Source organism: Martes martes (genome assembly GCF_963455335.1).
Source record: "Martes martes genome assembly, chromosome: 12".
NCBI lineage: Eukaryota > Metazoa > Chordata > Mammalia > Carnivora > Mustelidae > Martes > Martes martes.
The window spans coordinates 5,632,948-5,660,682 of NC_137900.1; the positions used below are offsets into that span (position 1 = coordinate 5,632,948).

Below are 27,735 nucleotides of genomic sequence, written 5' to 3' on the forward strand. Positions count from 1 at the left end.
TTAAAAGCACAGAAATTAAAATTCCAAAAGAGTATGAAGGTTTTACTTAGAATAACATAGGAGAATTTGGTACTGGAGTCTTTCACAGTTCAGTAAGTAAGTGAGGGATTTTATACCATGAGGTTACCATTTCTTAAATGCCATTTCAGAATTATAGAATTTCAGGTCATGTCTAGACAACCTAAATCAAACTGAACAATCCTATTTGAGGATGCTTATACTAGACAATGAGACAAAATTCTGTTTTTCAAGCTGCTTCTTTTCTATTTCCTTTAAAAGCAAGATGCTGAAGAGTGTAGGAGGCTACCATATACACAATCCATGACGAGTATTTTAAAACTAACAAGAAAATTATTTTACCTTTCAACTTTGGGGGACAACATTTAGTAAACTGGAAAATTATACTGTCTGAGCGAACAGTTTCCATCTGGTAGCAATTCAAAAGATCTTTAAGGCTACTGAAGTTCTTCTTGGTCCCACTGAGGTTGTATTCTCCATTCTCATTTTTTGTAATCAAACAGTGCTTATATTCGATGGCATTTTCTCGCTATATAAGTTTAATTATAAAAGAAACAGAAGGCAAAATTACAATGGTCAAAACAGTAATTATTGTGACAAAAATGTTATCACAAAAACAGCCAACAGAACATTTAGACATTTGAACTCTGAATCTTAACGTAGTACTGGTATAGGGTGATAGGAGTGCCTGGTTCCTCAAAAAGGTATCTGATGATAATTACGTACCCCTATCATAAATGGCTTAACGGTCAATTTTCTTAAAAAGCAAGTAAGAAAGCAATGGTAATTAACAATAATAATACCATCCTTAATGGTTTTTTACAAGATAAAATTTACAAGATAAAATCTAAAACCATTTTAGATCATAAGGCCTTCCATGAGCTGGCTTCTGATGCCATCTCCAACTTCACCTTCTACCAGTGCTGACATACAACCTATGTTCTAGCTATACTAAACGACTTCAAAAATTTCAAGCAAATGCCATGTTGTTTCATGCCTTGTAAATGTACATGCTATCTCTTTACCTATGAATATACATCCTCTCCTTCTGAGCAATGGACTTTGAGACATTTCTTAACAGTCAGTTCAAGTATCTTCTTTTCTGTGAGGTCCTCCTTAACAACCCTGACCTCACCTCACAAGCAGAGGTGATTACCCATTCATTGTGCCACTACTGTATCTATACAGCTACCTCTCATATGGTGATTTTAATATTCTCTATTTTTATATACAATATGATGAACTTCTTCATCTATTTTTTCAGCTTCTTACTAGCATATTCAACCTCCATGGGACCATTTATTTAAAAAAAAAATGGACAAAATACCTTCAGTCCTCTCTACCCTAAAAGTGTTTGCTGGGGTGGGGCACCTGGGTCACTCAGTCAGTTATGCATCTGCCTTCCGCTCAGGTCATGATCTCAGGTTCCTGGGATCAAAACCCACACCAGGCTCCCTGCTCAACAGGAAGTCTGCTTCTCCCTTTCATTCTGTCCCTCTCCATGTGCTCACTCTCTCTCTGTGTCTCAAATAAATAAATAAAATCTTAAAAAAAAAAAGGCACTTTCTTAATTCTAACCTTTTGTTATTGTCTATATTGAACAATTACACTGATCAATTTAATACTTTTTAGGTATATCTTCCTACTTTTTCCAAAAGATATATTTCTTAAAGCAAGATTATATCATACACTCTCTAATATAACAGTCCTCATATTAGGCTAAGCAAATACAGTAAACATAAACAAATACATTTTGAATTGATAATTGACTATAATGGACTGTTGTATTAGAAGATGCAATGAAATTAGGATAGATTATTGGTATTATACAATATTAAATGCACTGAGTAACCTTCACTTTTTGTATTTATGGACAATTAATCTATTCTACATGCTAAATATGAATGCATTTTCTAAAAATTAAAATAACTGAATAACCAAATCCTCACTCTATACTTTGGAAAAATAAGATAAATTTTGGAACCTGCTATAAAGTTTCTCAAGATTTATACCAAAAACTGTGTTATAAGTGATAGTATCTTTTTAAATACTTTGGGTAATAAGCAATCTTAGAAAAGATCCAAAATTATTTGTACTAATCGTGTGGTTTTACTGTACTATTATCTTTAAAACATATATAATGTTGAGCGTTATTCTGAATACTGGAAAATCACTAGTTAAAAGTGCTATATTTGTTTGTCATTGACCTATTTCACTCTAATTCTGTAACCACTACCAGTAAAAGCAAAATTTTCTTTTGATTTATTTAGTCCTATGTGTTTTTGTAAAGATCTCCATTTTTGTGAAAAGAGACTTGAAGAGGCTTGAAAAAATATGACACACTAGTAATATCCAAACATCAAAAAATAAATTCCAAATATAGACATTATAAATAGTTTCATATTTTTATAAAAATTATAGAAATTACATCTCATTTATTGATATAGAATCCCTAAGAGAAACTAAGCATTTTTATGCTAGTTATCATATCCAGACCTATAATTCTGAGTATTAAAAAAAGAAACAATGGTAGATCAACATGAAGGGGTAATTACACAGACTAAATAAAGATGTTACATTTGCCAGAGGAAGAGAGTGGAATGGGAAATAAAATTTAAAAAAGAAAATGTTACCATTAATGAGAAATACTAACCTCAACAGCAAAAGTCAGAAAATACTTATTAAAGTCCTTAGGACTGCATCGAAGTACATAGAGTCCAGTCTGATTGCCTGCTTTCTTCAGTTTACTGATGGCAAAATCCATTCTAAAGGTAAAGAAGTTAACTTGAATGATAATGTAGCAAATGCCATGACATTAAGACCAAAATGCCAATCACTAAAGTACCTACGGCTGAGAGATAACTAGGACTTGGGCAAAACAAATGTTATGCATGATAGTTGGCTTTATCTGGTATTAAAGTAAAGGTCTATAACTATGCAGATCCATGTGGTAGCTAATAGCTGCACGTTGCTATTTAAATATAGTTATTAAATTAAATTTAAAAATTCAGTTCCTCAGGGGACATGGGTGGCTTAGTCAGTTAAACATCTGACTCTTGACCTCAGCTCAGGTCTGGATCTCAGGTTTGTGAGTTTAAGCCTCACCCAGCAGGGAGCCTACTTTAAAAAATAAATAAATAAAAGAAAAGAAATTAAAATTCAGTTTCCTCAGTTATACTAGTGGCTACTGCATCACACAGCAGAGAAATGAACCACCTTCATTTTCATCACTAGAGAAAGTACTACCCAGCATTCGTCTCTGAAAGAGGGACATCATATACATCTTGTGTTCAAAGCATTCAGTAGAAGGAGCTGCATTACCCAAAAATAATAATTATTAAAAATAATATTATTAATAATAATTATTATCAAATTTTGCATTGTGGTTCCTCTGTAGTATTTCAAAATTAATGAAGTATAAATTTGGAGGATTTTTAAAAAAAATTAACACCCAAGAATTACTTAAGCGCACCAATGCAACAAAATGTCAGACTGTACAATTAAGTATTATAGAGTGGGATACAGACAGCAAATGATATCCTAAATAATTCCAATTATTATGTAATCTAATTGCAAACAGACTTTTGTTTAAAAATAAAAAAGAAATTTCAGCCACATAAGATAGTATTTTGTTCCTCAACTCCTAAACCTACATGTATCATTTCATTATGTAATATTCTCTGTCAGTATCTCATTGACTTTTTAAAAAATTTACTTTTAAAGTCAGTATTACTCACAAAATTGGACCATGACAGTTGCTTTGTATATTTTCAAGGACCATTGGAGGTGCTACTTCTTTACAGAGGTAATGATGTGCATCTGCAGTCAATCTATAATAGCCATCAATTAATGACACAAAGGACAAAGCTTCTTTTAATGAGCTAAGTTCAATTTCCTAAACAAAGAAAAGAAAAGGAAATAATCAGTATCATTTAAAAAGTCAACTGCATGTTACATATTAAAAATTCACTTCATGTTGTTAGATTAATTACCCAAATTAATTTTCTTCTAAATTACTGAAATGTCTTTCATGGCTCCCAAACTACCCAATCTGAATTGTAAGTTCTTGTGTATGATATTTAAGACCCCCTCAAATATGGGCTTATCACATTTTTCCAGTTCACTTTTCATCCACAATTTTACTATATTTCCCAATAACCCTATTAGACAAATATGTCAGTCATCTCAATGAGAAATCTATCTAGTCTGATACAAAAGTTGGTACTAATTAGAAATAATGAGCATTTATTTTTACATACCAAATATACATGGCTAAGGTTAAAACATTCATACCGTAAGTTCAAAGGTATGTAGTCTAAACCAAATCATACATAGGTATGTTATGATTGTATCATACATGCATAAGTGAGCATATAATCAGCCTAAAATGCAACATCTAATGGAAAAACACCTTATTTAATGAAAGAAGCAACCTCTCCTCAAATCAGGAGTAAGACAGAAAGCCCAATACTTAATGCGTTGTATTGTACTTAATTAACATAATCAGGCCACAGAAAGAAATATAATAGAAATTGGAAACAAGGAGGTAGAACAATCTCAATTTGGAGATTATATGGTTGTATACTTGGGGAATACAAAAGAAGACAATTATAAAACTACTACAACACAAAGATTAATTCCTTAAGATAGTAGGATACAAAAAACAGCTTTCACATATGTAAAAAATAGTCAATTAGATTATACAATGAAAAAATAGCCTCATTTATACCAGTACATACACAAAAATAGTATCTAATATTAAACTTCACCAAAAAATGAGCAAAATCATTTTTAAAATACTTCAAAACACTAGTGTTAAAATGTAACTTTTTATTTGAATATAGAGATTTACCATGTTATTGGGTAGGAAAATTCAACATCATAAAATTGTAAAAATCCTCCCTAAATTAATTTTCTAATTTGTCACAATCCCAACAAAAATACCAACAGGTACTGGCAGAAAAACAACACAAATATGAGATTCAGAAAACCAGGGATCCAAGTAAAGACAGACAAGATAACTCCCAGGGTAATAAGAGAAGGATGCCCAAAGATGACAGATACGAAGGTCGAAAGAGCTTCCAGTCCAGATGAGAGAGCAAAACCAGTGATCTCAAAGTGCCTTTTCCAGGAAAGAAACAGAAGTCATACAATGTTTGATATATGAAAAGATGTGCTGAGAAGTGAGCTACTTCACAGAGTGCTCATAGGAAATAGAGGTACAGAGAAAGAATACATATGAAGGAAAAAAGTTGAAGTAGTGATTAATCCCCAGAAAAACAAAAACTTGCTAAGAATGGAAATGTGATTACAGAATACTACTTGCTTCAGCAATGCACAATATTTAGTCATAATGAGAACACAGAATACAGATTTATCCCAAAAGCATAATGAGAGAAGTGTGTGATGTATCAGAACTATAATAGGGATTTACCTAACACAATTAGGCCATAAAAATAGGTACTAGGGATGCCTGGATGGCTCAGTTGATTAAGGGTCCAACTCTAGATTTTGGCTCAGGTCAGGACCTCAGGGTTGTGAGACTGAGCCCCATGTCTGGCTCCACACTGGGCATGGAGCCTCCTTCAGATTTTCTCCCTCTCCCTCTGCCCCTCACCACACCTGCTCAAGCTTTCTCTTTCTCTCTCTCTCTCTCAAAAAATAAAAAAAATTTAAAAATAAGTACTAAAAAAAGATACCATAAACAATGTTAAAAGACTGGGGAATTGTAAATCTGTACATCAAAGGATTAATACGCAATATATATATAGAGAGAGAGAGAAAGAAGAGCTATAAATCAATTAAAAACAGAAAAGAAAATTAGTCAAAGCATATGAAAAGACAATACACAGAAGAGAGAGACAAACAGCTGGTTTGTAAACACAGAGAAATTTCTCCATCTCAGGTTCTAATTAAGGAAATGAAATATAACACAGGATAGCAATTTTTGTCCCATCAGTTTGGCAAAATATTTCAAAATTGATAACATCCAAGGATGCTGCAATGAACATGGGGGTAAAAATATCTCTTTGAGGTGGTGATTCTGTTTCCTTTGGATATATACCCAGAAGCAGAAGAGCTAAATCAAGATGCTAAATTTCATGAAATGTATTTTACCATATTTTTTTAAAAGAGAAAAAGAAAGACAAAGAAAAGTGTCAGAATAAAGAGTAAAAGGATGGTTTTTAAAGTGTAACTAATAAAAGCAAAAATTTATTTCTCATATCTAGCAATAATGTGTTAGAAAAATAAATATTGAGAAAAGGTTCTGAATCCTATTAAGTGACAGAAAAAGCATAATATATCATGAATAAAATTCAGCAAGAAACATGATGTATCGATATGAATAAAACCATCAAGTTACTGAACTACAAGGATGCCCAGATGGCTCAGTTGGTTAAGCGTCTGCCTTCAGCTCAGGTCATGATCCCAGGACCCCGGGATCATGATCCCCGCCTTGGGCTCCCTGCTCGTGGGGAATCTGTTTCTCCCTCTCCCTCTGCCTGCTGCTCTGCCTCCTTGTGCTCTCTCTCTGTCAAATAAATAAATAAAATCTTAAAGGAAAAAAGTTACTGAAAAACATAATACTTGGATACAAGGAGAAATATAATGTATCCCTTAAATAGAAAATGTACTATGGTAAAGAAATATCCATTCTTCCCAAATTAATCTTTAGAGGGATTCTAACAAAATGTAAATGCAATACTTTGAGGAGCTTCAGGACTACTCAACAAACAGGGCACTGTCACAGTGATGGGCTTAAGTTGTCAAATCATGCATTTGTGTTTACACAGGTCCTATCACTTAACTAATACTATGATCTTGGAAAGTTACTTAACCTCTCCATGTTTCAGACTTAAAAATAAAGCCAAGAGGTCCAAATATCAACCCATAAAGAAGTTCTTTACATTACTACACAATGTTCACGTAAGTATCAATAAACTCTTCTAGAAATACTTACTTTTTTATAAACACCACATTTACAGAATGAAGGCATACCCTGTTACAGTGCAATTCATTTAGTGCATTTCTCAGATACAGCCTTTTTTAAAAACAAACAAACAAACAAACAAACACATTGAAGGTCTGTGGAAACCCTGCATCAAAAGCAAGTCTATCAGTGCCACTTTTCCCATAGCATTTGCTCATTACTCATCTTGGAGATGAACAATGAGACTAATGTTTTCATGCCTACTAACACAACATCCATTCAGCAGCCTGTGGATCAAGGAGTCATTTTAATATTCAAGTCTTATTATTTAAGAAATATATTTCTTAAGGCTATTGCTGCCATAGATGGTGATTCCTCTGTCAGATCTGGGCCATCGACTGAAAACCTTCCAGAAAGGAGTCACCATTCCAGATGTCAGAATATTTGTGATTCATGAGAAGAGGTCAAAATATCAACATGAAGAGGTGTTTGGAAGAAGTTGATTCCAACCTTCACAGATGACTTTGAGGTGTTCAAGACTTCAGGGGAAGAAGTAATTGCAGTAGTGGTGGAAATAGCAAGAGAATTAGAAGTGGAGGCTGAAAATATGGGACACCTGGGTGGCTCAATCAGCTGAGCCTGTGAGTCTTAATTTCAGCTCAGGTCATGATCTCAAGGGCTCTGGGATTGAGCCCCACATAGGCTCTGTGCTCGGTGAGGAGCCTGCTTGGATTCTCTGCCTCTCTTTCTCCCCTACCCCCAATTGCACATGTGTGCTCTAGTTCTCTCTCTTTCTCTCCCTCTCTCTCAAATAAATAAATAAAATCTTTAAAAAATTTTTTAAAAATTTCAAATGTGGCTACAATCTCATAATATAACTTGAATGGATAAGGAGCTGCTACCTATGGATGAGCAAAGAAAGTGTTTTTTTTTTTTTTAATGGAACCTCCTCGTGGTGAAAATGTAAAGATTATTGAAATAGTAAGAAAGGATTTAGAATATTACCTCAACTTAGTTGAAAGAGCAGCAACTTGCTTTGAGAGGATTGACTCCAGTTTTGAAAGAAATTCTATTGTGGGTAAAAAGCTATCAAGCAAAAAGACCTCAACATGAGGCAGGAATCTATCAAAATCTTAGAGGAGAACACAGGCAATAACCTCTTCGACATCGGCCATAGTAACTTCTTTCAAGATATGTCTCCAAAGGCAAAGGAAACAAAAGCAAAAATGAACTTTTGAAACTTCATCAAGATCAAAAGCTTCTGCACAGCAAAGGAAAATGAAGAGGCAACCCATGGAATGGGAGAAGATATTCGCAAATGACACTACAGACAAAGGGCTGATATCCAAGATCTATAAAGAACTCAAACTCAACACACACAAAACAGATAATCATGTCAAAAAATGGGCAGAAGACATGAACAGACACTTTTCCAAAGGAGACATATAAATGGCTAGCAGACACATGAGAAAATGTTCATCATCATTACCCATCAGGGAGATTCAAATCAAAACCGCACTGGTACCACCTTACACCAGTTAGAATGGCCAAAATTAAGAAAACAGTAAACAAGTGTTGGAGAGGATATGGAGAAAGGGGAACCCTGGCTTAGAACCCTCTTATACTGTTGGTGGGAATGCAAGTTGGTGCAGCCACTTTGGAAAACAGTGTGGAGATTCCTTAAGAAATTAAAAATAGAATACCCTATGACCCTTCAATTGCACTACTGGATATTTACCCCAAAGATACATATGTAGTGAAAAGGGCCACCAGTACCCCAATGTTCATAGAAGCAATGTCCACAAAAGCCAAACTGTGGAAAGAACCAAGATGCCCTTCAATGGATGAATGGGTAAAGAAGATATGGTCCATATATACAATGGAGTATTATGCCTCCATCAGAAAGGATGAATACCCAACTTTTGCATCAACATGGACAGGACTGGAAGAGATTATGCTAAGTGAAATAAGTCAAGCAGAGAGAGTCAATTATCTTATGGTTTCACTTACTTGTGGAGCATAAGGAATAACATGGAAGACATTGGGAGATGGAGAGGAGAAATGAGTTGGGGGAAACTGGAGGGAGAGCAAACCATGAGAGACTGTGGACTCTGAGAAACAAACTGAGGGTTTTGGAAGGGAGGAGGGTGGGGGTTGGGTGAGCCTGGTGGTGAGTATTATGGAGGACATGTATTATATGGAGCATTGGGTATGGTGCACAAACAATGAATTTGGGACACTGAAAAAAATAAAATAAAAAAGCTATCAAGGAGCATTACATGCTACAGAGAAATCACTTGTCAATGGAAGAGTCAACTGACAGTGCAAACTTCACTGTTGCCTTATTTTAAGTAATTGCCATAGCCTACCCTAGCCTTTAGCAAATAGCACCTTGATCAGTTAGCAGCCATTAACACTGAGACAAGATCCTCCACCAGCAAAAATATGATAACTCTCTGAAAGCTCAGATGATGGTCAGCATTTCTTAGCAATAAAGTATTTTTAATTAAGGTATGTACATTTTTTTTAGATGTAACATTATTGCATACTGAGTAGACTACAGTTGGTGTAGACATAACTTTTATATGCACTAGGAAACCAAAAAAAAAAATTCATTTGACTCCCTTTATTGTGGTATTTGCTTTATTGTGGTGGCCGAGAAATGAATCCACCATATCTCCAAGGTATGCTTATATAAGTATTTAGGTGTATTTATACAATACACAAGTGTAGTTTTGAAATTTACAGAATAAATATAATACAGAATAAAAATTTACAGAATAAATTCTTCTCTTAATTCCACATTGTGGTTGAAAGTTATTAATCATCCTTCCACTGATCCATGAAATACAGATCAAGCTCTTTTTTTTTTTTTTAAAGATTTTATTTATTTATTTGAGAGAGAGACAGTGAGAGAGAGCATGAGCGAGGAGAAGGTCAGAGGGAGAAGCAGACTCCCCGTGGAGCTGGGAGCCCGATGCGGGACTCGATCCCGGAACTCCAGGATCATGACCTGAGCCGAAGGCAGTCGTCCAACCAACTGAGCCACCCAGGCGTCCCAAGCTGTTTCTAAAGTAGGACCTATAGTATTATGCAAGGTGCAGAGGGTAAAAACACATAGCCCAAAATGACCCTTACATTCAAGAAGCTCATAGCCTAGTAGGTAGTAGCTGTACACTATTTACACATTTTTACCTAAGAACAGGAAAGTATGCTGACTAAAGTGAATTACAAGTTAGTTATAATTTTAGTCAATATAACCATAAAATATAGAGAGAGGTCATGCAAATACTGAAGTTAAACGAACAAATAACATTAATGTGATGTTTAAGCCAGGAGGTCAAAAAACACTGGAGTTAGAAAAAAGAGCCACGTAAGTAAGCCAATTTAAGAGAAAAGTATACAGGAATTTACTTCTTCCCTTTCAATTACAGTAAGTGGGATTTCTAACTACACTTACCATGGCAAGCACTGTGTAAGTATAGAATTGTCAAATCATGATGTGGTACATCTGAAACTAAAATCACATTGTATTTGACATTAAAAAAATTAAAAAACATGTGGGTTTTCCACAGCTAATCAAAGAAGAGAAAAAATTAATCTTTTAGAACCAGTCATGTGTTTTGGGTAGGGCTAACCTGGGATTGGTTTACACTGTTACGCGAATCCCAGAAAGCATTGTTTTAATTTCTTTTACTCCTTTAATTAGGCAGTATGAGCGGAATTATGCACATCCCTACTGGATAAAAGAAAAAGAATATAGTCCAGAGGGAGCATTACAACAGGGAATTAGCACAATCCAGAGTAATGGGGGTTGGGGGGGAGTAACTGTTGCCTTGCTAATCCTAAAAATGAATGAAAAATACAGTTCAAGAAACTCTGGGAAGATAGTATTGGTAGCGACACAAAAGCCAGATGTAACCAAAACCTTACTAAACTGGTAATTTATGTTTAGAGTTATATTTAAAACTATAACTAGAATTCCTAGGAGAAAATAACTTTAGTATTAAGATTTTCTGACAATAAGCATAATCATTATTTGGTTATAAAGCAAACTTACCAGATTTTTACCATCTTGCTTATGGATAGTTACAATTCTACTCTCATTTGAGCCTTCTTGGCTTGCTTGCTTAATAGTAACATCAATAATATCAGGGAAGTCACAATATAACTGTAAATCCTATAATTAAGAGCATTTGAAATTAAAAACAGGTAAAACTAAGGGAGCCATTTTAAAACAAAACTTACGAAGGACATAACATTCATACCAAATTCTTTAAAATAAAAAAGTATTGACAGTAACTAAATGGGATTCTATCCCTCAATAATCCAACCCTAAGACTTAACCGTATCTTGCTTTGACTTAAAAATGAGAGCATTAAAGGTACCAGGAATCTAATTATGCTACAGTTTCCTTCAATCCAATCAACGTCAATAGGAACCATTGTCAGAAAACTGTAAGTTTAATCACCAAAGAAGGAAGGTAAAGGTAAATCTCTAATAATCTAAGAACAGAGATATGAACAAACTTAAAACTTACAGTATAAACCTTAAAAAAATGAATGCATAATCATAAAATCAATTAAAATTAACTTTTTCCAATTAAATTTTATGATTGTGCCTATCATCGGTAACAGCAAAATTCTAAAGAGGCAAAACTACCTTAAAAATCACTTTTAGAATTCAAGCCTTTTTGAAAACTATAAGAAAACCATTAGTAACATTTGTCATTAAAAAAAAAAAACTAAATAAAAAACCATTTAAGAACAATGAGAAAAGAATTATTGATATGACCTTGATGGCTTCACACTACTAAAAACTTTCTCTTCTATCAATGAGAGAAGAGAATTGCAAGACCATGTTTCCGGTGAGTAAAATTACTCTGCTTCTATAGCCATTCACTTAAATTAACAAAGAATGAGAACGTATCATTAAGGATTACCTGTTCTGTCAGTGTCTCACTTTCTTTATGTTTCCCTCTTGACCACTGAATTCCACCGTTTCCAGTTATTATAATGGTTGCAAAAATCTCCTCACCTGAAGGACCTCTTCCAGGTTCTTTTACTTCAAATTGCTCTGTGTAGAAGGCAGACTGAAGAGTTTCCAGATTTATAAGATACTTAAGTTTCAAGTTTCTGGCAGTGGCTTTGCAATGGCTGAACTGCTCAATAAATCTGCGAAATCTGTACCTTATTCGTTTCCTTGTCAAAATATGATAGTCTTGGATCTTTGCTCGAACACATTTTGGTAAGAATGTCTTGTAGCTGGGGATAAAGAGCACACACAGAAAAACAAAACAAATTGGAAAATAAATCTAAAACGACACTGAGAGAGAAATTACCACCTTATTCCATGACTGGTAACTGCTACAACACAGTGGTCAAGCGGAGAAAGGTGACACAGCCACCACGTGTACAATATTAAGGTTTTAACTGATCATGTGAATACATATAAAAATTCTCTTGAGTTACCATAAATGTTTAGAAAAGGATATGTTAATTTTCTTCCCCTAATAACATGAAGACTTAGTCTAGTTAATAATGGAGTCTCTAAAAATTTTTTCTCCGATTATCTTATACATCAATTTTTTGGCACCATGTTGCAATATCTCCTATGATGCGGTACACCAAAATTTATCTGAATTCTGGAAACTGCTACATTTTGTTGGATGCCACAGTTGTTCATTATGCAAACATACTTCTTTTGTATATACTATTTTCTAGGCCCTTTTCAATAACTCCTAATAATTCCTTTGCCATCAAAACAATTCTACTTAGAAATGTTCTGATGCTTCTGTAATTCTATGTCTACGTAAAATACCCTAAAGAAGAGAGATGACTTCCCTCCTACTCAAATATCTGACAAACGAAGAGCATTTTATTTTTGAAGGTGCAACTGCATTAAATTTCCATGCCTTCACCTATGCTAATCCTTCCTATCACCTATCTCCTACTTGGTTGGCTCTAACTCATTCCAAAAGTCTCAGCTCAAGCATCATCAAATCCAGACAACCTTTCTCTAGGACTACATCACATGCTACTCCCCACTGTCTGACAGTATTCTGTGCACCACCACTCCATGAGATCACTTCTCACTCTATCCTGCATGTGACTAGTTATAGCTAGTGCTCCAGCTGGCCCATGCTGAGAGCTTACCATTTAAGGCTATTCAGTTGATTGCTAAAGAGCTATCATTAAAATTTAAGTTCTATAGTTACAATTATAGTAAAATTATAGGTAATACTCAAAATGTATCACTTCCTAATTATTTTACATTTTAAATTTTTACATTTTCCTACTACCTATGCTTTTGAGGTACGTGAGTGGTGTAAAAGATTTGCTATTGCTCATCTCTTCCCAATTCTACATTCAGGCACATCAGGTTGATATCCTGAAACTGGCCATAGGCAGGATTTACACCATGGATATCAGCAAAGATGGCAAACAAATCACATCCTTGGGGTTTTGGTTTTTTTTTTTTTTTTTTTTTGAGAACTGGTTGCTACACATTTACTAGCATACCACGGCTTCTTCCCTCCCCTACTCTGCCTGAACCCCGCTGAGGAACACTCAGTTTTGTACCCAGGCAGCAGAGGGGCTGGAGAGTCATTTGATAAGGCAGACACGGCAGTATAAATTCATCACCACCAATTTCAAACACGCTTTCAGCACGACCATCAATTTTACAACACTTCTCTGTTCAACTAATTCTCCCAAGTTCCACAACTATGTCAAACCCTCTCCAATCTTCTCAAACCGCCTACCTTTCTTCCGCCTCAGACCTCAGCTGTATTCCTCCTTATGTTCACCAAATGACTTCATCTCTTTCTTAGGGAGGAAAAAAAGCTTCTCTAAGCAGAGCTCCCTCAACATTCCGCTAGCAAATCCACATTCATGTGCATTCATTCCCTCCTCCTCCCCACCTGTTACAACAAATGAGTTATAAACCAGCAAGGTAACGCCACTTCCTGGACACGTATTTACCTATAGCCCCTTTCTTCCTCTAATATACATTTACTCTCTGGGGACCTTTGCTCTTATTTCTCTTCAAGCCACAAAAGACTAATGTTCGTCCCAACTAAAATGTAAAATTTCTTTGTCCCGCATATCCCTTCAGCTACAGCCTATCTGGCCTAATTTTGAAAGAGTTTATACAGCCATTTCCACTTACTCTTCAATTCACTCCAGTCTAGCTTCTGCTCCATCATTCCATAGAAAATGCTTTTGCTAAAAATCAAGAAAAAGTTTCATGTTGTTTAAACCAAATTCCCATATTCATCTCCCTTGTCATTCTTCAACAGCATCCAACATTGCTGATCAGGCTCTCCTTCAACTTTCTCCCCTTAGCTTTCCTCACTTTATTCCTGTCTCTTGGGATACTTCTCAGTCTCCTTTTCACCTTCACTCCTACCTACTGGTTAATGTTGAAGTTCCTCAAGCCTTAAGACCCTCTTCTCTTCTTACTTAAACTCTCACTCTCTAGGTTCTCTATATGCAAATGACTCTGATATCTGTCTTTTAGCAATGACCTCTAAACTCCATACCCCTATCTTCCATAGGCAAGTCAATCTATCATTTAATTTAAATGTCTTCAAAGTTCCTTAAACAATATGTCAAACCCAACTCATAAGTCCTACTGATGTCCTCCCCTAAAAGATCCTCTTACAGCATTTCCTATCTAAGTAAATAGCACTGCAATTCACCCAAGACCCAGGTAATCCTTGATGCTGCCTTCTGCCTTCTCTGATTCCCATTATTCCATTCATCACCACGTTCCACGTTCCCATGAGTTTACCTCCTAAATACTTCTCTTAGTTGCCCATTTTTCTCACTACTAACTCATTACTAACCACATCACCTGGAAGAAAATACTGCAATGGCTTTAGTCTCTGGACAACTAGCATTTCCATTTACTCTGACTGTTGTCTGACTTTGTTTTCTACACTGGACTCATGGGGATCTTTTAAAATCACAAATTTAATCATTTCACCATTGCTTAATACCCTTCCATGGTTTCTGAGTGCTCATAACCTTGTCAACATGGTTCTAAGGTTCTGCAGGTTCTGATCTAGTCCCTGCTTTGCCTCCTCCTAACTCTTCGGGGTCTAGCCATACTGACTCTCTTCACTCTTCCCATGCTCCCTTCTGTTACAAGGCCTTTTCCACGAGTCTCTACACACTCCATCACTCCCCTCTCTCTGTCATCAAATTCTACTCTTTTTTTCAGATCTTACAAGTCACACTTTGTTCCTAATAATTATATATTTCTAAATAAATAGATATATGAAATCTAAAAAGTCTAGATAGCATAGAGGAGAGCCTCAGGAAGTTTAGAATAAACACTGAAAAGATTTAAAAAACAGAATCAGAATGCAAATGATTCTTGCTGAACTACTTCTGTCGAAAACATTAGTTACCAAGAAACTTACTAAATCTGAATACAATTTATATAAACATTTTACAATGCAAAATGTATGCAATTTTGCATTGTAAAATGCAAAATATATAGTCACCAATGGCTACTTTTAATAAAGGGTATTTGGATATAAAAAGAGGAGTTTAAAATAACAACATAAAACAAAGCTTTCCACATTGATGCCTGGCATAAAGGACCAGACATACTTCCTTTGGGAATACCATAGGCATGTGGGTTCTTGAACATGGTGAATCCACTTCGGCATCATGCTTTCAGAACCAGGCTTGTTAGAAACACTAAAATTTTTCCAAGAGAAATGTTAACTCATGTTACATAATGTTGAAGCATAAAACATTTTTTTCTCATGCTTTTCTTATATTGAGTTTTTAAAGAATGCTAAAATTGAGGTTCCAAAAGATTCTGAAATTGAGCCTTGGCTTAGAAACTGTATACTATTTTTTGTACTATAAAATGAAATCTATAGCTTATTTTTATAGTTAGAGTAGGCCATTAGAAACTCCATTATTATTTACTTAGTTTTTTAGAAAAGGAGTCTAGTGAGATGAGGTGAGTAGCTCAGTTGCTATATAAGTGGCCTTGGTCCTGGCCTAATGTTTACAAATTCAGCAGTCTCCTTTACACTCTTTGCATTTTCCAGTTCTCTTCTTCCCACCTGTTAGTAGACTTAGGATTTTAAAGAGCACATGAAGAATGAAAACACAAAAACTTTATGCTTTCCTTCACTTTCTGTGCTCTAATACCTAAGCCATAACATCTAAACTAGGAAGTGGCATACAGCAAAGTATCTAATGCATACACATGCACAAAGAGGTGTGCACCCACACCCACAAACACAGCTAACACACAGGCACAGGCACACAAAGATGCACTTTACATGCATTTTTCTAAAGTCGGGGAAGGAATATGTATTTAATTATACTAATCAGAGATCCATATCCTACAGGGTTTTTCTGGGAACAAAACAGTTTATTTCATTCTGCCAACAACTAATCATTTATATATTCTCCCATCAATCTTGAATATTTTAACACTGAGTGGAGTTTCTTGATTACTTCTCAGAAATAAGCATTAAATGTGAATTCAGAAAATATCCGTTGAGTTAAATTATTAAAAACGCAAGCAAGGCAGGCATATTTACTTCAGGAGAAATTATTCATCTAATATTAAATTGTCATGGCACAAGAAACAAAAAATAAATTACTTCGAAATCTAAACTTCTGTATTATGAAGGACACTTTTAAGAAAGTAAAAAAACAGTCCAAAGAATGGGGAATATATTTGCAACTTTCACCTGAAGACTTGTATCCAAAAATATGTAAAGAACCCTTACAATTCAATAACAAAAAAATCACGAGTTGTTCATTTTAAATGAATGAACTTTATGGTTATGGCTTAACAGATATCTGACAACAACAAGAATATCTAAACCAAAGAGGAAACAGAAATTGATACCCTGCAGTTTGGGTATGTAACTGTTTTTAAGGCACTTAGCAAAGGAGTAACTAAAACAAAGTTATTGAGAGAAGGATTTCAAGAAATACAGAGAGTTTTAACCAGATTCATAACACCCTCGAACTTCTAATCCTAAGTATGCAATATGTAAAACATATATTTAGTCTGCAAACTTAAAAAAAACCTCAAAGAACTCTTATAATAATCATATACACCTTTAAAAACAGTAGAAGTCTTACAGCCATTAAAGCTGGGTTGTAGAAGCAGTATTTCAAAAAATCCTGTTAGGCAAGACAAAATTCAATATGCACAAGAGTAATTTGGAGAATGTGAAGTATAGAGCACTTATAAAAGAATCTGCTGGATCAGTTATGACATGAATAAGATCTAAGGATCTAATATAAAACATGGTGACTCTGATAAGACTGTACTGTAGAACTGAAATTTCATAAGAGGAGTGTTTAAATGTTCTCACCAAAAAAAAAAAGGTAAGTAGGAAAGATAAATATGTAAGGTGACAGATGTGTTAATGAACTAGATGGGGGAGTTCTTTCACCATGTATACATAGAGCAAACCACCACGGAGTACACTTCCAATCAACTCACAATTTTATATGTCAATGACACTTCAATAAAGTGTAAATTTTTAGGAAAATTCCCAGGAGAACTTGTGAAGATTTGTATTGGTGGGCTTTTCCCTCAGATTTACTGAATCCAAATTCTTGGGTAGCACTCAGAAATCTTCAATCTTAGCAGGCACTTCATGTGATACTAATTCAAGTAAACTATGGGCCAATATTTGAGAAATACTGCTTCAGAATTATTTGAGACAAAACAGACAATTTGAGGATCTGCTATCAGAAATTATGCCTCCAGGTGTTCTTCTCAGTCCCCTAACTTTGCTTACCCTTTTTAGAATAAATGGATCAAAAAATTAATAGGTATCAAACATCTGTGATATTTCTGTAGTACTCCAACTCTTTCAATATTTTTTTAATTCTAAGATAAATCAGTACTAAGGACATAATGTACAATATGATCACTATAGATAACACCACTATAGGGTATATACTCAAGTTTTTAACAGAGTAGATCCTAACAGTTCTCATCATAAGGTAAAAATTTCTTTTTCTTTCTCTTTTTTATGTACCTATATGAGATAATGGATATTAACTAAACTTATTTTGGTAATTATTTCACAGATATATGTAAGTCAAATCGTGATGCTGTACACCTTAAACTTACACAGTGCTATATGACAATTATAACTCAATAAAACTAGAAGAAAAAAAGAAAAAATAAATTTGTCTCACAAAGTATGTGTTGTACACAAGGAAGAAAAGTTACCCATATGACTTTTAATTATTATAAAATCAGAAAGATTTGACACAGAAAATGCAATTAATTATAGAAAAACTCTAACTGTTCACGTTTATGTATACGGATTTGCATAAGGAAACTACCTGATAGAGCTATAGATGTCCAATGGGGTCTGATCCTTCTCTTTGGCTAGTCTCATCATATCTAACACAGCCATTCCAAGACATTCTTCTTGTGTTTCATGAGTCACAGGTATTTTTATCCAACCATGTAAAAAATCATGCCGCCACTACAGGAAAAAAATTTAGAAGGAATATCTCTTAAATTTCACTATCACATTTAAATCTATTATATTGTAACCTATAATTTCTAGAACTATGCATTTAAAAAGAACGTCAACTCCTTCACTGATTTTCATTTTGCCATAAAATTTCAGTGAAAGTTTTTTTATCAATGGAAACTGATTATAAAGTACATACGATGTCAACTTATTTCCCTGCTTGTATCTCCAAATTATATCTTCTACATAAAGATCACCTAAATTAAGATAGATATTAGCTAATTAAATAAGTAGGGATGTAGGGAACAGAAGACACAAAAAGAGTCTGAAAAAAAGCTTATAACTTTATCATTATATATAAAAATGAAGAAAAAGAAAAACAAGAAATTATAAGATTTTGGTCTAGATAATTTTGAAAACGAGATTGAATATGTAACGGTAGAAAAGAAAGTCAAACATAAAAACCACCAATATTCTAAAAAAATAGCAATTTTCTTGATAAGAAAGCTATGAACTAAAATATTAGCTGAAATACCAATATTTAACCAATATTTTATTATTTTTGTAAAAGATTTTATTTATTTATTTATTTGAGAGAGAAAGAAAGAACACAAGCTGGGGAAAGGGCAGGAGGAGGAGGAGAAATAGACTTCCTGCTGAGCAGGGAGCGTGACAACTTGAGGCTCAATTCCCAGGACGCTGAGATCATGACCTGAGCCCAAGGCAGATGCTTAACAGACTGAGCCACTCAGACACCCCTTAACCAACGTTTTAAACTGTATAAGAGAAATACAGGGTCATTCTCTTTATTTCGTGTATATATCTCCTTCCTTTTAATGTGATAACTTGTCTCATGAAATTAAAGTTTAACACAAATTCTTGAAAAATAATTTAACTAAAAAGAAAATAGGGGTGCCTGGGTGGCTCAGTGGGTTAAGCTTCTGCCTTCAACTCAGGTCATGACCTCAGGGTCCTGGGATCGAGACCCATGCCTGCTCAGTAGGTAGTCTGCTTCTCCTTCTCCCTCTGCCCACCCCCTGCTCTTGCTCTCTCTCAAATAAATAAAATCTTTTAAAAAATAAAAAAATAATAATTTTATTAAAAGAAATAAATACACATTTAAAATTATATTTGCTAACTTCCTATTAATAAATTAGAAGGCATTTTAGTACAAAAAAACTATATTATTTAAAAGGCACAAATCATGAAATAACCAGTATTAACCAAAACAAAAGCTTAATATTGGTAACAGAAAGTTAATTCAGGGAAGGAGTTAGATTTTGTTTTGCTAATATTTATTTCACCACACTTATAGAAATGGGCAAGTAAATTATTCTGATTAAGATAACTGATGGCTAACTCTGGAAAACAGTATGAAGGTCCCTCAAAAAGCTGAAAATAGAGCTACCCTACAACCCACCAATTGCACTACTAGCTATTTACCCAAAGACACAGATGTAGGAAAAAGAAGGGGCACCTGCATCCCAATGTTTATAGCAGCAATGTCCACAATATCTAAACTATGGAAAGAGCCCAGATGTCCATCGACAGATGAATGGATAAAGATGATGTGGTATATATATATATATATATATATATATACACACACACAATGGAATATTACTCAGCCATCAAAAAATAAAAACTTGCCATTTGCAACAACATGGATGGAACTAGAGGGTATTAAGCTAAGGGAAATAGTCAATCAGAGAAAGACAATCATCATATGATCTCACTGATAAGTGGAATTTAAGAAACAAGGCGGAGAGAGGAAAAAGTGAAACAAGACGAAACCAGAGAGGGAAATAAACCGTAAGAGACTCTTAATCTTAGGATACAAAGTGAGGGTTGCTGGAGGAGAGGATGGGGGGATGGGATAACTGAGGGATGGACACTAGAGAGAGTATGTGTTGTAATGAGCACTTGGTATTATATAAGACTGATGAATCACAGACTTGTATCCCTAAAACAAATAATGTATTCTATGTTAATTAACTGAATTTAAGTTTTTAAAAAAGGTAACTGATTGCTAGGTACATTCTTTTTAATACCTTGCTTTTGTTCCATTTTTTACATAGGACCAGAGTATAATAAATTATGTTCATGAAGATATTCTGTGGAATTCATACCCAAAAGACAATAAATATAGGAAAAGCCATTAAGAGCAGCACTAAGAACATAACCAACCAAATGCTCATTAGAGAAAAATTACAATTGAAACAGAGTCTCAAATACCAAAGCATACTATTTTCAACTATTTTTAAACTTCCTTTAAAAAATGCAGGGTGTACAAATGAAAATTTCCTTTAATTTAACTACAGAAAAGTAGTTTTCCGGAGTCAAGAGTCTCCAGGATATTGGTGGAAGGGTGGGGTAACTGGGTGATGGGCATTAAGGAGGGCACGTGATGTGATGAGCACTGGGTGTTATACACAACTAATGAAGCACTGAACATTATATCAAAAACTAACGATGTAGGGGCGCCTGGGTGGCTCAGTGGGTTAAAGCCTCTGCCTTCGGCTCAGGTCATGATCCCGGGGTCCTGGGATCGAGCCCCGCGTCGGGCTCTCTGCTCGGCAGGGAGCCTGCTTCCTCCTCTCTCTCTCTGCCTGCCTCTCTGCCTACTTATGATCTCTGTCTGTCCAATAAATAAATAAAAAATCTTAAAAAAAAAAACTAACGATGTAATGTACATTGGATAATTTAAAAGAAATTTTTTTAAAGATTTTATTTATTTATTTGAGAGAGAGAGAGACAGTGAAGGAGAGCATGAGAGAGGAGAAGGTCTAGAGAGAGAAGCAGACTCGCCATGGAGCTGGAAGCCTAATACAGGACTCAATCCTGGTACTCCAGGATCATGACCTGAGCCAAAGGCAGCTGCTCAACGAACCAGCCACCCAGGCACCCCAATAAAAAGAAATCTTTTAAAAATAGTTTTTCATCTCGGTAGCTGACAACATTTGAACCAAAAAATTTTACCTGCATTCACCCAGAAAAATAAGAAAACTGTTACAGACACAAAATCAAAATGAACCAAAGAAACATGGAGTGAATAGACATTTTTTTGCCAAGTATATGATATTAATTAAAGATTATTCACACGGCAGCAAATTATTTGCTGCGTCGCCATATTTGATGGTATCAAGGCAATCCTCAGAAGAAAATGAATTTAAAAGGGATATCTAACTTTTGGATTTTATTGGCTTACCTTTTCTAAATCCATTTTTCTATAGCAGTATCTTAATGGACTTCATAGTTCAGTGGCTGAACTACTTTTTAGTTATTAAAAAATATCAACATAATCTTATACTCTGATGATGTCATTGGTCAAACACACTTTATTCTATAGAATGCATATAATCTATCCCGATATCAATATAATCTGAATAAGTTAATTACTACCTTATGTATTTTTCTGGGCACAGGTTTAGAGAAATAGAAACATTAAGAAACAAAAATTACATGTGGTATTTATTATCTAGACACAATTTAGGATTCTATTGTGAAATTATTTTGCTTTCCTAGATGAGAAAATCCTTCCTAGGAAGACAAAATTAGAAATCAATCATATTTTTTCTAAATCAAAAGTATTAGATATCACAGTTTTAGGGTAAAGCAGATGAACAGTTTAGGAAAAATGTCTTATTAATGGGATTTAAACTAGCACGCCACCAAAATAAAATCAATTCTTCAGCACAGATGATATAATATCATCATAAAAGCAAAAGAAAGTCATAACCACATAGTAGCTATTCTCAAAAGCCTCTCTCTCTTTTTCCAATGACTACTGAAAAAAGGAAGCTATATAAAAGTTGGGTGGTGGTCAAATTATTTTTGACAAGAGCACCAGAACCAGTCAATAGAGAAAAGACAGTCTTTTCAACAAGTGATGCTGGAAAAACTGGATATGCACACGCAAAAGAATAAAACTGCGCCTTACTTTACACCATCAACAAAAATTAACTCAAAATAGATCAAAGATCTAAACATAAGGGCTAAAACAATAAAACACTCATAAGAAAATATAGGGGAAAAGCTTCATGATAGTAATGACTTCTTGGATATGACACCAAAAAGCACAGGTAAACAAAAGAAAAAAGGAACAAATCTGTTTACATCAAAAATTAAAAACCTCTGGACATCACAGGACACATCAAGAAATGTGAAAGGCAACCGAAAGAATGGGAGAAAATATGTCACATAGCTGACATTGGGTTAATATCCAGAATATTTAAAGAACACTTACAACTTGACAACAGTCTGATTTAAAAATGGGCAAAGGACAGACAAAGAAAGTTCCCCAAAGAAGGTATTTAAATGGTCAAAAAGCTTAAGAAAAATGTTCAACATCAGTAAACACTAGGGAAATGCAAATTAAAACCACAGCAAGGTATCACTCCACACTCCACAGAATAGCTACTATCAGAAAAACAGAAATATAAGTGTTGGCAAGGATGTGGAGAAACTGGAACACTTATCCACTGCTGGTGAAATGTAAAATGGGACAGCTGTCATAGAAAACAGTGTATCAGTTCCTCAAAAAAAAAAAAAAATTAAACGTAGAATTGCCAAATAATCCAGTAATTCCAGTTCTGGATATATATCTAAAGGAACAGAAAGCAGGATCTTAAGAGAGAGATCTGTATACCCATGTTCACAGTAGTGTTATTCTTAAGAGCCAAAAAGTGGAAGCAACCCAAGTATCTATTAATAGGTAAATGGATAAACAAAATGTGACAGATAAAATGTAATTTTATTCACCCTTAAAAAGGAGAAAATTCTAACACATGCAATAACATGGAAGACCTTGAAGACATTATGCTAAGAAAAATATGTCAGTCACAAAAGAGCAAATGCTGTATAATACCACTTATGTGAGGCACCCAGAATAGGCAAATCCACAGAGACAGAAAGTAGAAGTTGGCTGCCAAGGGGAGAGCACGGCAAGTTACTATTTAACAGGTATGAAGTTTCAATCTAAAAAGAAGAAAAATGTTCTAAAGATGAATCAGGGTGATGGTTACACAACAATGTGAATGAGCTTTAACGCCATCAATCTGTCCCCACCCAAAAAAGGTTACAATGGCAACTTTTACTAAGTATATTTTACCAGAATAAAAAAAAAGTTGCTTATTCTCATACCCCCCAAAAAGGAATATTTATCAATGTGCTGCTCACAAACTGAACTGGTCTTCCTAGCATCTTAGAAATGTGAACTATGAGGATCTGTGGGATAATTTCCTATGATATTAGCAAATCTGGTTCAGAACTCCTTAATCTGACATCTTTGGGCTAACAAAGGTATATCTTTACCCAAAAGCACTAATATCTTTTTTATCTTTAGTTTCTACTCCTCAGTTTTGTGGCACATAAAAAAACGAAAGTTATTTAATGACAGAACATTTTGATTACTGTTTAAATTAAGGTAATAGGTAAGAAAGCATTACAAAATGTTCAAATATACTATAAAAATTTCATATAACAGTATTAATAAACAAACAACCGGAGCACAACTCTCAGATCAAGTAACAACACCCAGTCATCCTCTTATGAGGAGTTAAACAACTACTGTAACTCACTTTTTGTTTAGTTTCCCACTTTCTGTACATTTTACTATCCACTAATTAAGTCTGAAATTGTTCAGGAATTTTTTTAAAAGCTTCTCTGAGGAAATTTTACTGTCTTATATTCCAGACACCTATGTCTACATGAATCCTGTTGTATAACTCAATCTAAACTTTGTGAAATCCTTAAAATGTCCTAAAACACTAAAAAAGAAAAAAATTCAAAAGGGCCAATAAAGGAACCATTATAAAATAAATTCTATTATGTATAAGTTATGGGATTAAAAATTAGTGATAAGACTCAACTCTGTTACCTTTCTGTGCCTTCTGTGCCTGTCTTATCCAAGACAGAACATCAATTTTCCCACATATGAGGATTTTCCTGATGAAAAGCTACACTACAGAGCAAGATTCTTATCATTTAACACATATGCAAGTAAGATAAGATAATGATACCTGAGCAAAAAGGTAGGCCATGACAAAGTCGTCAAGAAGAGGAGCTTCGGCACCTCGAGATATCCCATACCGATAGGTTCTGTTGCTGCCATTACAATACCAGTAAGGAAAGTAAAATCTAGGAGACAAAACATTCAATCAGCCTCCAAATAGTTAAAATGTAAATAAAATGTATACATACAACCACTTTCAGCATACTGAAAGGTATTATCCCATAACCAGAAAACACAGCTAACAGTGTGAAATACAAGTTGGGGACAAAAGAAAATCTGAATAAGACCATGATAATGTAGACAGAAAATTAAGAAACATAAGTATAAAATCAATATGCTGCCTGCTTCTAGAAGCTTCTATGTGCAGGATGCAGAAGCAATAATAGGAAACAGAGAAATATAGAAATAGAGTTGAGAGAAATTGGAAGGGGAGGTGAACCATGAGAGACTATGGACTCTGAAAAACAACCTGAGGGTGTTGAAGGGATGGGGGGTGGGAGGTTGGGGGAACCAGGTGGTGGGTATTAGGGAGGGCACGGATTGCATGGAGCACTGGGTGTGGTGCAAAAACAATGAATACTGTTATGCTGAAAAGAAATAAAAAAATTTAAAAAAAATTAACAAAAAATTTTTAATATTAATCCAATAATATCAGTAAAGGAATTTGAAAAAATACTAATTTAGCATGAAAACAAATAATTGCTTCTTCTTTTAAGGAATGGAGGTTATCACAGTAAGATATCACTTCATACAACTCAGAATGGCTAGTGTCAAAAAGATAAGAAATAACAAGTACCGGCAAAGATGTAGAGAACAGAGACCCTCCATGCACTTTTGGTAGGACTGACTGTCAACTGGCATGGTCACAATGGAAAACAGTATGGAGAGTCTCAAAATACTAAAAACAGAAGTACCATACAACTGGGTATACAGTTCCACTACTGGGTATTATCCAAAGAAAATGAAAACAGCCAATTTGAAATGATATAGGCACCCCTATGCTTACTGAAGCATAATTTACAACAGCCAAGATGTGAAAGCAACCTAAGTGTCCATCAAGAGATGAATGGATAAAGAAGGTATGGTGTATATACACAATGGAATATTACTCAGCTGTAAAAAAGAATGAAAATTTTGCCATTCACAACAACATGGGTAGACCCAAAGGGTATTATGCTAACTGAAATAAGTCAGAGAAAGACTAATATCATATTTCACTTATATGGAGAATCTAAAAAGCAAAACAGATGAACAAAAAGTTAAAAAGGAACAGACTAATAAATACAGAGAAAAAAACTGGTGGTTGTTGCAGGGAGGGGAGAATAGGTGAAACAGGTGAAGGAGAATTAAGAGGTACAAACTTCCAGTTATAAAATAAATTAGTCATGGGGGGCGCCTGGGTGGCTCAGTGGGTTAAGCCTCTGCCTTCGGCTCAGGTCATGATCTCAGGGTCCTGGGATCGAGTCCCGCATCGGGCTCTCTGCTCTGCAGGGAGCCTGCTTCCTCCTCCTCTCTCTCTCTCTCTGCCTGCCTCTCTGCCTACTAGTGATCTCTGTCAAATAAATAAATAAAATATTTTTAAAAAAATTAGTCATGGGGATGAGAACTACAATATAGGGAATATAGTCAATAATATTTTCATAGCTTTGTATGGTGATAGATGGCAACTACAATTATCATGGTGAGCATTTTAAAATGTATACAATTGTCAAATCACTGTTGTCTATCTGCTGCTAATATGTCAGTTATACATTAATATAAATGAATGAATGAATAAAATAGGTTAAAAACTTGTCCTTCAAAGAAACCAAAAATATTCTATATTGCTTTATTTACACCTTTAGTGAGATAATAATTCACATACCTTCAAGTTCACCCATTTAAAGCATATAATTCACATACCTATATATGAATTATATACTATAGGTATAACTATATACCTAGCACTGTACAAACATCCCCACAATCTAATTTAGGACATTTTCATCCCCACTAAAAGAAACTCCATACCTATCAGCAGTCACATCCAAATCACCCCACCTAGTTCTCACTAGTCTATAAATTTGCCTGTTCTGAACATTTTATAAAAATGGAATCATATACAATGTGGCCTTTTCTATCTTCTTTCACTAAGCATATACTCAAAGACTATCCACCTTATAGCAAGTATTAGCACTTCGTTCCTTTTTATCGTTCAGTTAATATTCCCTTGTATGGTTAAATCACATTTTGCTTCTTCATTCATCACTTGATGGACATTTGGGTTGTTTCCATCTTTTTGCTATTGTGGATACTGCTGCTAAGAACAACATGTACAACTGTGTGTGTGTGTGTGTGTGTGTGTGTGTGTGTGTGTGTGTGTGTGTGTTTTCGTTAGCCCTGCATACATACTTAGGGATGGAATCAATGTATCATATATTAATTCCATGTTCATCTTTTTGAGCAACAGCCAAACTATTTTAAAAAGTGGCTGTACTAGCTTATATCTCCAAAAGTAACACATGATCATCTCAATAGTTCACATCCTTGCCAACACATGTGGAGAGTTTAGCTAAGTTAGTCTTTGGTATTGCTGCCTTGGTATCCGTTTTGTTTAGCTAAGAGGACTGCAGTGACCTTAAACTGACAATAGCCCCTCATACACGTGCATGGCCTAGAGAACAGCCCACTGAGTCACAAGCAAATACAAGTTTCTGATACAACTTCCTAATAATCTCCCCTGTCTCTCAGCACCTAACCCTTACTGAAGTCAGTAAGACAATAAGACACCCACGTGGCTTATCAAAGACCAGCTCTTTTGGCTTGAACTGAATTTGGAACCCCAAAGCACTCCACTCACAAACCCTAGTAAAGGCATGTGCCCTGGGTCCTGTATCTCTGTATTCTGCCTTGATCTCCCCATATGGCCCCTGGAAGCCTGCAGGGTACTTCCTCCAGGACCTGTGAGTAATACACTTTTCTACTTTGGTTTCTCTTGTGCTCTGTTGTTGAAGCATGGCTCACTATCTAGCACCCTGTGGTCTACGTAAAAAGTGATAATTTGAGGGGTGCCTAGTGGCTCAGCCAGTTAAGTGTCTGCCTTTGGCTCAGATCATGATCCCAGGTATTGGGATCAAGCCCCACGTCAGGCTCCCTGCTCAGCGGGGAGACTGCTTCTCTCTCTCCCCCTGCCATTCCCTCTGCTTGTGTGCTCTCCCTCTCTTTTATTTATAGATAAATAAAAATCTTTTTTAAAAAAGTTGATAATTAGAAAAACTTACAACTTGTTATTGTCCATCTTTCATA

The 27,735-nt window shown here is 34.9% G+C and overlaps 1 protein-coding gene across 2 annotated transcripts in view; it reads right to left on the minus strand.

Moving 5' to 3' along the window:
* The window catches only part of JAK2 (Janus kinase 2), a 133,108-nt gene that overhangs the window by 34,906 nt on the left and 70,467 nt on the right, over positions 1-27,735 (minus strand). For both annotated transcript variants that reach the window (XM_080819571.1, XM_080819572.1), the window contains exons 5-11: positions 24,458-24,575; positions 18,301-18,446; positions 11,892-12,213; positions 11,010-11,129; positions 3,756-3,913; positions 2,672-2,783; positions 361-547 (exon numbers count right to left, since the gene is read on the minus strand). In XM_080819571.1, coding sequence (XP_080675697.1) covers positions 361-547; positions 2,672-2,783; positions 3,756-3,913; positions 11,010-11,129; positions 11,892-12,213; positions 18,301-18,446; positions 24,458-24,575 — 1,163 coding nt within the window. The remainder of the gene's footprint in view (positions 1-360; positions 548-2,671; positions 2,784-3,755; positions 3,914-11,009; positions 11,130-11,891; positions 12,214-18,300; positions 18,447-24,457; positions 24,576-27,735) is intronic.